Raw genomic sequence first — 12062 nt, 5'->3', positions numbered from 1 at the left:
GTAAAATTCCTGCTTCCTGACTCACACATTTCTGAAACCACCACTGAAATCACCACTATCACTTCATCATAGTCCCGAGACTCCTGGACTTTTATGGAGATAGCACAAAGAAAAGAACAGTAACAAGGCTAGTCCCTAGTTCGTCCAGTCTTGCTTCCTCTCCCTCATTGGAATGGAACACGTAACTCTGGCCATAGGCACAGTTTTGTCCTTACAGATCTCCACAAATAGAAAAGATCTTATTGCAAAACATAATGTGGCACACATTCTCAATCTGGGGTCATTAATTCTACACCTAGAAGTGACAGGGTTGCACAGTCAGCAAGGAGTATTTGGTGATGCGAGAATGCAGTGGGAAGCCACAATACAGATGACAATTGAAAGCAAGGGGCTGCCACCACAAATCCACTCATCCGGTCCCCATCTTTCTTGCACAGTTCTAATCGGCCCTCCTAAGTATCATTTGGTATCAAGCTGCACAGCTTACTCTGTGCTTCCTTCTTTCCAAAGTAACTTAGGAAACTTAGTTACTTTCCAAAGTAACTTAGTAACACAAGGATATAGTCTCATATGACCCTACAGTTCCTGTTCCATTTTACGGAAGAAACTGAAAAATAAAAAACCCTACAGGCAACAAACAAATGTTAAAAAGTTCACCTGGTGTCCATAACAAATGGGCCAGTCAGCCGCATTTTAGAGTTCATGACATATCCCCCTTTATGAGGAGTAATTTTGTCTCACATACTACTCTTGAATTTAATAGTTTTAACTTTGTCCAGTACTGTCAAATTGTTCCCCTGAAAATATTTCTAAATAATGAAGAATATTTTACTAGTATTTCAAAAAACCCAAGCACTCAGTGGAGCTAGGGGCTTCCCAGAGAGCAATTGTGTTCTTTCAAAGACATACAAGGGGAGACTAGTAATGGAGGTCACACTTCCAAAATTATAATTTTGCCATTTATTGGTTACCACCATTCCATCTTAATATTCTACCACACTGTGTTCAAAGAATTCCACTTTTCTGATACCCCATTCATTTTCCAACTGCAGAATAACAGTTCTGAAAACCAAAATTTTTCCAGGTCCAAACCTGCAAATTAACACCACCCTATATAGTGTTCAGTTCTCATAGAAACACAGAGAATTCTTCTAGTCCATTTCCTATGCCAAAGCAGGATTTACTAAATTTGTTAGATGTTTGACCAATCTGTTCTTGAAGACCATGGTTGGTGCTGACTCCACAATCCTCCAAGGCAATCTATTCCAGCCCTTTCTGGCTTTATTGTTAGAAATGTCCCTGGTCTCTAACCCATATTTTCCTTGTTACAATTTCAGAACTCTTCTTGCATCCTGTCACAGACAGGACTTTTCCTCCTTGTACCCATGTTTTATGCAACTGAAGACTGAAGCTGCCCACCACGATCAGTCTGTTCTCTTTAGAAAAATTGGTGGCAACATATTCATTCAGAAGTCATGTTTTCTGCTGGGAACTGCAAGGCAGAATTGTTGGTCAAATATTCAAATATCACTGCACCGCTTCTATTGAAAAATTTAACATACATATAGTCGACTATAGATGTGTTCTAAATTCTGTAATAATACACTATAATTTTTAGAGACAGTAAAGGAATCTTTCCAAGCAGGAAAAGGCAAAAACAGTAGGGATAGTGACTAAGACACTAAAGAACAAATATAATGATTCTCCTCACACACTGCTAAATTTGGCTAATATATTGCTTATATAAACTTAAACACAGAGATATATTTGTATTACATTTTTTTTACTTATCTGTACCCCATAATTCAGGACCATTTTCAAAAAAACTGCATTTTAAGCCTTGGAATTCATCACAAGCCCTAACTTCATTATGTAAATTTCTGGAAGCAGATCTTCAAGAAGTATAAATCAGGCAAACAACAGAACTTACAGTAGAGCAGCTATACCTCTTCAAACCTGTAAAAAATCTAGCAGTTAAAATAGCACAGTGTCTGATTCGGCAAAAAGTTTAATTATTGACATCCACGTTTAGATACGTGGTCTTTTTACCCAAACAGCTATTTCACACCAAGACAAGCTGATTGCAGAACATCAGGATGCTAACAAGTGCTGTATATAAGACCGATGCTTATAGAGATCAGCTGGTCTGCAGGATTCATACAGGGCTATTCTTAAGTTGAACAGAGTGGCCAGAATCAATTACAAAGCACTAAAAAGGGTGCCAAGGGTCCAGGTTGTGAGATATTCTGTGCAGGGAATATTCCTGTCTGACAGACATTCCATTTACAACGCAGCAGTCCGTCCTTCATGAATGACAGGTTTTATGCATGTGTGTTTATCGATTGGTAGGATCTATGGACCGAAGCCAATTGGATGAGGTTCAACAAGGCCAAGTGCTGGGTTTCATGAGGAGCAGCTGAGGAAGCTGGGGTTGCTTAGCCTGAAGAAAAAGAGGCTCAAGGGGGATCTTATTGCTCTCTACAACTACCTGCAAGGAGGTTGTAGCCAGGTTGAGTGTCAGTCTTTTCTCCCAGACAAGTGATACAATAAGAGGAAATGGCTTCGAGTTGTACCAAGGGAGTTTCAGTTTGAAAATTAGGAAAATTTTTTTCAAGGAAAGGGCTGTCAAGCACTGGAACAGGCTGCCCAGGGAAGTGGTGGAGTTACCATCCCAGGAGGTATTAAAAAGACATTAAGTGTGTCACTTAAGGACATGGTTTATTGGTGAACTTAGCAGTGCTGGGTTAATGGTTGGACTAGATGACCTTAAAAGTATTTTCCAATCTAAATGATTCTATGATTTTATGCAATACATTGAAATTTAATGCTGTCATTTTTTATGTTCTTATTTTTTCTGTTACTGCACTCAAAAAAAAAAGGCATAATATTTGGATAGTGTGACCCAATTAATTATGTGTACCATTGGGAAAAATGAATGAGAAGAAAAAGTCAGTAAATTGAATCTCTGGCATCCTTCGAGCTGGAGTTGTATGCTCTATTAAATGTACATTACAAGAGGCACTGTTCGTACATAGTCAACCTAAAGGTTTTCTGGTTAATTATCTAGACAGGTTAAGTTTCTTTGTTCCATCTGATCTGTTGGGGAGATGCTAACATGACTGCAATAAACATTTGATTGAAGTGAATGGGACTTGATGTTACCGAATTTCATTGTTTTTTCTTGCTGATAATTTCAAGTTTATGTGAATGTTTGACACACTTTGGCCCTTAGCTGCATACATTCCAATCTTTATTTACTCAAGAAATAAAAACATACTGATTTCTATTAAGCTAAGAGTTACTAGCACTCTCCGTGGGATAACGCCACATTTATTATCACGGTCATACATTATAGCATTCACAACAGAATAACCGTGGTTTTAGTGTACCATTTCATTATGTGGCTGCCTCTATGTAATAAATTACACAAGTACCATGAATAGAGTTTGTTAAAAGAAAGAACAATCAACAACGAGGCTGCACAACTCATAGCCCTTTTAATTATGCTACATCCCTGAAACAATGCCAAGGCTTGTTTAGGAGTTCCAGCTGTGCCAAGCACTTCAACAGTGTTTGCAGCTTTATCTCACACAACCAGGTGTTCCTAACACAGGAGTTTTCTCTACTAAATGAAAAACCTGGCAGAACATAGAGCCTCTGTTACAGTCTTTCAGGATAAAGTAACTAATAATTCACAGCTAATAGCTACCATCAAATTATGTGGAAAGAGAGAACAAAGAGCTTAGTAATGGGAATACATAGAGCCAAAGACATGTTTCATCCCAACATTATAAAGTTTACTTTTCTGGTACATGATATAAAGACGATACCATTAAAGAAGATTAACAGATCACCTGGTAGCGCTGATGGCGATGAACTCTGTAACTGGAATTAAAAGGTTTTCAAATTGCTATCAGTCCATGTTCTTCATCAGAAACTACAAGTACAAAAACCAACATACCTCTCCATGTTCCAAAGGAACTAATCTGGAATAATAGGAGGTGCAGATCACTTCATCATCTCTCTTGTAAGTTGGCGGTCCAATTCTTGGAGTAATATTATAACGAGTTAAACATTCGGTATCACTAATTGCATAGTACTGCCATGGTCTGAACTCTGTGCCATCTATGGAGCGTTCCAAAATCCAGTTTCCAGGTCGTGGAGCATTAGCAGCTTTGATGATGACATATGCAACTTGAAAGACCTGAAAAAAAATGCAAGAAGAAAATTTCAATACTTCGTTATGCTCTATAAGACCACTAGAATCAAAGTGGATAGTAAATTAAAAACTTTAAAAGCAGTTTACATAGGGAGAGAGTAAAATTTGGTACAGTAACTCTGGACAAATTTTTTGCACAAACTTTTGACAAGGGGTCCATCTAATTGTGTTTAGGGCATCAGTCTATGCTGATGCAATAGCTGAAATCTATCTACACTGTACATTTCAGGATTAGTTGGGTGTAACATTCATTCTGTGAGAAATGTGCTATTTAGCTTTTTTGAGCCTTTGAGGGATTCAAAAAGATTTGTGTATCGGTTGGGGTTTTTTTTTTTTTTGTTTGTTTTGTGTTGGTTGGGGTTTTTTTTTACATAGATGCAGCCTAAAAAACCCTCTTTGTTTCATATTTTAGCTGGGGATTTAATCCTCTTTGTAATAGCATTTCTGATAAGTTTTTTACACCCTATATTAAAAATTTCTGTGCATTCCCTTTTCATTCTGTGTTAGTTATTTCAGCAGAAGACTACTTACAGACTGCTAAAAATACTGAGGGACAAATAAGGTGAATATGACAAAAATAATAGTGACAAAATAGCTAATATTCCCAAATAAAGTTGTGTAAGAGCTATACAGGTATCTTGACTATTTTTTTAACAACCCTGGGTCCAAAGTGAAATCCCCATCCACATAACAGCACTGTTCATCACTTCTGTGAGCAGGTAGAGCAGTAATTAAGTTCATATCACCTTTTAAATTACTTTGTCATGGGAGCTACATAACCCACACTGGCCCTGAATTAGCTATAGCATTAGACAAGAACACTGAAGTGCACTTATTGCAAAGCTACTATCTTCTCCCTCACCCAATACCTACGACATCACTTCACTTAAAAAGGCTGCATTTTGCAAATTCGTAACACTTCTATACAGGAGTTCAATGTTTCATACACACTAGAGTATCAAGCCACATTTAGGTGAAAGAAAAACTCTTTATTATTCAACCATCTCAGAGGAATGTATTCCCACTTGAGCAGACTGCCTGGTCGGCTGCTATTATCATCATAATTCCTGTCTGCATGTGCAGTATTAATACTATGTTGAGCTCCAATTTGGCTGAAACCAGTTCTTTCATACATTATAAATTCAAATTTTTAGGCTTTTGTTTTGCAATACACATTAAAGCCAGAGCAAGAATAGTACTTGCCACATAAAAGGGGGTTTTGATTTTTTCAAATGGGGAAATAAACTCCCAAAGATAAATAGTAACTGCATTGTGTATGCAATCAGGAAACTACTTTTGAAACAAGACATTCTTTAAGTGAACAGAACTTTGATTAGGAGGTCTTGCACACATGACAAGGAAAAAAATTTGGTGATACTTATCTTCAGATGACATACTAACTTCAACACCTTAAAAAAAGTAAAACAATCTCAATTTCTTATTAAAATTAGATGGAATTTAAAACATGATATTCACTTGGTCTGATTTTTTTTACAGGCACTTCCCTTTTATCCTCTGAGACATCAAGCAGATACAAACAGAACATTCCTAGTTGTTTCAATAAATATGAAAATTCACACAAAGTGAGGATTTTGCCTACTGTGACATTTCAGCAACGCAAGCAGAAGCAAACAAAAGGAGAAGCCAGCTCAGTGTTTAGTTAGCCGTCCAGTCTTAGAAATAAAATTTCTCTGAGGTCTGTGAATGCTCTGTCGTTCAGCACAGTCTCAAAATTTGATTAAAGTTAAGTGAATATCAAGAATTATAATCCAGCTTCCATGAAGAGTTACTTTTAAATAAAACTTACATCATGTCAACAATCTCAGACTGAAAAAAAAAAAAAAGGAAAAGCCAAAATATATGCTTTTAAAGGAAAAAGGAACATTATTTGAGGAGACTTCAAGTGAAGCAACTATATTCCCTACCTACAACCTGGATTTCATTGATTCAGTCAGAGGTAGTTGAGTTATATATACCTGTTTCGCACTCAGCTTTGCACATCATCATCATTTTGGTACCCTGAACCTGAAGACACTTGTATGTGACAGGTGTCACTTGTATGGGTATTTTCTCCATCACAGATAAGAACTTCAGAAAGCTTCAGAGAAGTTTTATTGACTGAGTTTAGGAACAGCTATGCACTTTATTTATTTATTTTTCCTCTCTGCTTGCTGTCATCAACTAAACTGCTTCCCTACTTATTACACAGTTGGCTGAACAACAAATGATCTACTTTTGATTACACTGAGATATTTCAAGACCCATTATAGTCTGCAGCTGATGTGGCTAGTTTTAAATCCAGTTCCAACTAGTAACAATGAGCTATCTTTCATCACAAACTAACTGCAGTCACTGCTGCAGAAGCAAAAGATATTTACAAGAATATGCAAGTTAAATTTACTTTAAATACCAAGTTTCTTGGTGAGGGGGCAGTGAAGGGAAAAGTCAATTAAAAATTATCATTTTCACAGCAACTGTGCACAAATGCAATGCACAATTCAATAAATTAAATTTTTTCAAGTCGATGTTTTTCCAGGAAAACAGTAGCCATGGTTGGTACCCAAGACATCTAGGGATTGATCTTTTCCGCATGTGTACAGTTCACAAACAGCTAAAATGCAGATATTTAAGAGTATTAACGCTAAAGAAGCAGTGAAAAAAATCAGTAAATGATTCTATACACTTTTAAGTATGGACAGTATAGAAAACAATTGCCTTCTTTTCCCATGGATCCTCTCAACTCTCTTCCCTTTACACACATAGCTCATAGGTACCCAAAAACATTTCACAGGTAAATTCATAGGATAATTTGTCAGTCCCTGAAATAATATAGGTTAAATAAAGAAATTAAGGATTTTGTATACATGCTCTTCGCCTCAAGAAATCAGAAGACAACCTATCAGTAGGAGGTATATTCTCAGGGATTATGTTTCCAAGTAAGGGAATGAAGCTGAAGGAAAGGATCAAGGTCATCCATAGTGCTTGCTGACAAAGATGTTTAAAGAATTGTCAGTAGGTTTTGCAGACCTCATATCTCACAAACTGCAACCTAAAATGGATCTGAACCAATAAGTCTATGTAATTCAAACTGATTTTCCAACATCCTTTGAGCACTTCTTCACAGAATTTTATAAGTTCATTGGGTTTGAACATCACCAAAAGCAGTTTCTTACCGCTTTCCACATTCATTCAGTGCCCACCAACCAGCTACATGATAAACCTGAGCTGTGGGGCACAAGAGCTAATGATTTCTACACTTTAATTTGACTGTATAACTTTCCCAGAAATAACTTCCTTATTGAACTACAAGGGTAAAAAGGGCAAGTCAAAGCAAGTTAACAATTCTCAAGCAGCCATAGATTAAAAGTGTCATTTTACAAGCATTTCAATCCTGACTGTAAAGATCAGCCAAATAAACTTGTTCTAAGGAACCTCTTCTTTGCAGCAGCTGAGTTTACAGTCAGCCAGCAGTGGGGACACAGCAGATGCTAGCCACAAATCCCCATTTCCAAGGGCATGGTCAGTGCTCTACAACCCACACAGACAACACACCCTGGCAAGCACAATTTTCCTGGTAGTCTTTCTGGATAAAGACTCCCAGTCACATTTTTCAATATCTGTGAATTGAAGACAACAACAGAGAAGATTCTGTCTTTGTGTAATTATGAGTATTTGAGCCTCAGGCTCCAAAAATTAAAAGCTAAAGGGAAAGATGAGTCCCAACATATTTTTTTTCTAAATTTCAGGAATATTTAAAGAACAGAGGTAGCAACTTCTACTTCAAATCTACATCCCAATTCAAATCCAGACTCCACTTGATCTTGAAAAAACCTGAAAGGAGCATATGATTTCAAAACCTCAGGATTAACTTCAGTGTCCTATTGATGAGTGAAGAAAGGGAATCTAAAAAGCAGCTAAGTATGTTTTTTTAACAGCATGACCAGTCCTGTGGTGAAAATGTTTATTACAGCTAACATTACTTCACATATTTAAATTGAAACTGCAAAATTTATTCAGTTCAGTGTTGTCAACACATATAAACCTGGTTACAAGAAAAGCCTCTTTTTCTCAGATTTCATTTTGCTGTCTAAAATAATCTGTGCAAACCCTCAAAGAGTAGAAGACTATATAAAGGGATATTTTAAATATCTGCTTATATTGTTCACAGAAATGTCTTTTTAAGGGATAAAGATTGCTTCAGTCTCTTAGAGACTGTGAGGCCTAGCAATTGTTTGCAACATTTTGCTCTGAGTGTTCTGTGATGTTAAAAGTGCAAAATACACTAAATTCAGCAGAATTTCTAGTCTCATTAATTATATTTTCTTGAAGATTTTGATTCATTATGTGCAGCCGTTGTTTTGGAATAGAAGGAAAATTAATTTTATTTAAAAATTGCCTTGTAAGAATGTACAGATGAACACCCTGAATCTTGCATCATCAGTTTTACAAAGCCACAAAAGGCTTTTAAGGCAGCTTGCCACATACAACAAATTAGCATTAGTCCAGTGACGTCAACAGAATAATATTTTTTTACACCAGCAAACAATGTATCTCTACAGAAATCTGTTCTTGCCAGTTCATTTCAAGATTAAAGCTTTGTACAAATCATATATTTACATTCTTTTTTACTTTCTAATAGAAGAAACTACAAATTACTCTTATATCAGCCTCTGAGTGGCAATCCGAGGCAAATAGTCTTCATTTAATGGTGTCACAGATTAATATTTTACAGCTGCTCCAATCACACTGCGTAAATATGCAACAGTCAGCATTTATTAAAATCATAATTTCATAATATAACTGTCCAGGGGAGTCAAACTCAGGCAAAAATGCTGTTTTTATCAAAAACTGATGCTGCGCATTTTGTTTCTGTAAAACTAGAAGTGTAGGAAACACAAGGTCATAAATCAAATCTTAGTGTCTTGTACATCAATATGACACCTCATTGCTAAACTACTCTTTCCCCAGTTCTGGATCACTGCCAGATCCCCAGTTCTGGATCACATTCAATGGAAAGAGGGAGCCGGGGTAGGGTGGTGGTAGAGTGTGTGGGAAGGAAAGACAATCAGACATCTGGATCCTGGAAAGACTGAAAGGCACACTAGAATAAATGTACCTAGTTGTTACGGTGTAAGTGAGCTAAAGAATCCTGACATAAGCCCTACCTACCATTATAAAATGCTTAGCATTAGCTATAAATAGCACAGATTCCACAAAGGAGGAAGATCAAAACAGCAATTTCAATATTGCTTTTATTAGCCAGACCTCTTCTCTCAATGAGATTCCATCAAACTGCTTTTCAGTCCAGCTGTTTTTAGACTAAATAAACTAAGTACAAGGTAGAATACGAGCTGAAAGAATATCCTCTATTCCCTTCACCTTTGAGCCAAGAGATGAGTACAGCCTTAGAAATTCACAAAGGGTAAACTGGAGTGGAGTTTTCACCAGCTAAGGGAATCTTCCCCATATTTGCCAGACAAGGCTATGTTTCAGCACTCACAAACCCAATTGCTTAGATTATATCTCTAAAATGTACAGTGATAACAATCCCAAGAAACAATCAAATCCTCTTAGATCTAGAACTTCTGGTAATTACAAAAGAACCCATCACAAATATGATCAGATGGTCATGTTTCACATCATGAAAGGCCACTACACTCTGGCAAGAAAAGTTGAAGGACTTGTTTACTTTAATATGCTACTTAACAGATTTCATGCACAAAGCTTGAAATGTAAAAAAAAGAAGTACCAATGCTAAAGTTATATTGTAATCCACGTAGTTACAGGTACTGACTTTCAGGAATACTTTTAAAGGTCCTAGAAGAGTATTTTAACTCATTCTCAAGCTAATGTATGAAGTAAACAATTACTAAAATCACTAAGGTCCTTCATACGCTTTCCTTTTGTGTTTTCTTTACTCGTGCTGACTCACTTAAAGTAAGCACACCAAGTCAGCTCTAATAACTCACTGACTCAAGCAATCTCTATTAACTGAATCCTTTCTCACAGACCATAATTTACATTCAGTTTGCATAGCCCTAGATGCCTTCTCTCTCTTAAAGTCTCTAAGGAAAACACAGAAGAAAGGCCCCTTAGGGGAAACTTTTCAAATCGAATTAGTGAAACTGAGCGTGGGTCAGGAGAGGAAAGATGTGCATGTGGTGAAACATCAACAGCACTAAGACTGGAGAATAGAAGATTTAGAGGGCAGCTCAGCTGGTCTGTTTCCAAAGTGAAATTGTTCTAGGAGCATAAAAACTAAGGCATTCCCTCCTTCATTTTTCCTTCCTGTTTGTCCATCTACAAACTAAACACAAAGCTAACTCTTCAAACAACAAGAAAGTCTTATCCAAACCTTCTGTCACTGACAAAAGACACCTTGTGATTATTTCCCTAACAGTTCTGCTTTCTAATTAAAGAGCAAACTAGGCACTTGCTTAACCTATGCTTCGTTTGAAAACATCAAAGTTAAACCTTCCATTTTAATCTTTAAAATAACCCTCAAACTGGGTCTAGAGATCTTGCAAAACCTTCTTACCAACTGTACACCTCAAATATGCATTTCTTAGTAAGTAACAAAGCTTCTTCCAGAGTTTGGAAGCATCCATGTATTAATAATGAATTGCTGAGCTATGATTTTCAAACAACTTAGTTAGCCCAGTGCATAGATATGTTCAAAGCAAAACAACAAGAAAAAGCCAAGAAAAATACATTTTCTTCAGCAATTGTTTTGTCTTTTCTTGGAATAGACTTCTGATTCTTCCATGTCTAACAGACAAACTAATAAATTGGCAAATACTCTGTACAGTTGAGCAGCCTAAGAATGATAACCCCTCCAGGTTTGGACATGAAGTGCCAAAACAGAGGAACCAACTTCTGTCCAGACAGTTCCAGATTCCCCAGGGTCAGAAATCACTGTTTCAGAAATATAATCCCCAACTCTTCAGAAAAGCTGACAGCAAAAGTTCATAGAAGATATAATAGAGAACATTTCTTCCCAGTGCTCCTTCCAGCAAGATAGTGATCAGAATCAAGTCAGAAAAGAAGCACAGAAAGTGGCAAATCAAGTTTTCTTTTAGCAGCACCACTTTTGCCCCATTTTATGCATGTTTTGCACTGTAGTCCTTAAGGATATCCCTCAACTGAGGAAAGTCAGACTTCCCAGGGTTCTGGATATCCTGCAATTGAACTCTTTGACATTTTACACTTCAATCTGACCATTATGTTACAGTAACAGGTTGCAAAAACACTGAGAAATTTAAAAAGTTTCACTTGTGACCTACTGAGAGATAATTGATGTGAATGCAATAACCCTCCAGTCACTTACCTTTCTCTCCTCTGAAACTCATTATCTGAGTTACAATACCTATGGATCTAATATTTGGAAGTGTTATGTGTTGTTACCTTACAGCAAATGGCAGTATTTCACCTATGTCCTACTCCAAATTATTTACTCTTTTTAAGAAACTGTACAACAATCAGGTGATGGGCTGACAGTTACAGTTAATAAACAGAAACATATGTATCCTCACATATAAAATCTGTGCTTAGGCCAATACCCTGAAAACACTGCTGCTTAAAAATAAGTCCTTTATAACAGAGACTTCAAGTAACTCGTAAGAAATCAAAGGTGGAGGAACACAATATCAGAGGATTGCTGGGGAAAAGACAGAAGGGTCAGGTAGAGGAAAGTTATCAAGACATAAGGAATTGGTACAGATGGAATAGGTTACCAAAACAGAAGAAACATGGATGACAGTTAAAAACTCTCATCCACACATATACAATTGTTACTGCGCCACGATAGGAAGTCTGATAGGAACAAAATCTTCAAGATGCTTTA

At 36.8% G+C, this 12062-nt stretch overlaps 1 protein-coding gene across 1 annotated transcript in view; it reads right to left on the bottom strand.

The window, feature by feature from the left end:
* The window catches only part of LAMA1 (laminin subunit alpha 1), a 100196-nt gene that overhangs the window by 65847 nt on the left and 22287 nt on the right, over positions 1-12062 (bottom strand). The window contains exon 4 of the mRNA XM_051772534.1: positions 3962-4204. Coding sequence (XP_051628494.1) covers positions 3962-4204 — 243 coding nt within the window. The remainder of the gene's footprint in view (positions 1-3961; positions 4205-12062) is intronic.

This window comes from Manacus candei, unplaced genomic scaffold (genome assembly GCF_025592945.1).
Source record: "Manacus candei isolate 608988 ecotype Guabito, Panama unplaced genomic scaffold, ASM2559294v1 h1tg000008l, whole genome shotgun sequence".
NCBI lineage: Eukaryota > Metazoa > Chordata > Aves > Passeriformes > Pipridae > Manacus > Manacus candei.
Note: the sequence above shows the minus strand (reverse complement) of the source record. Positions and strands in the feature narration are given on the sequence as shown.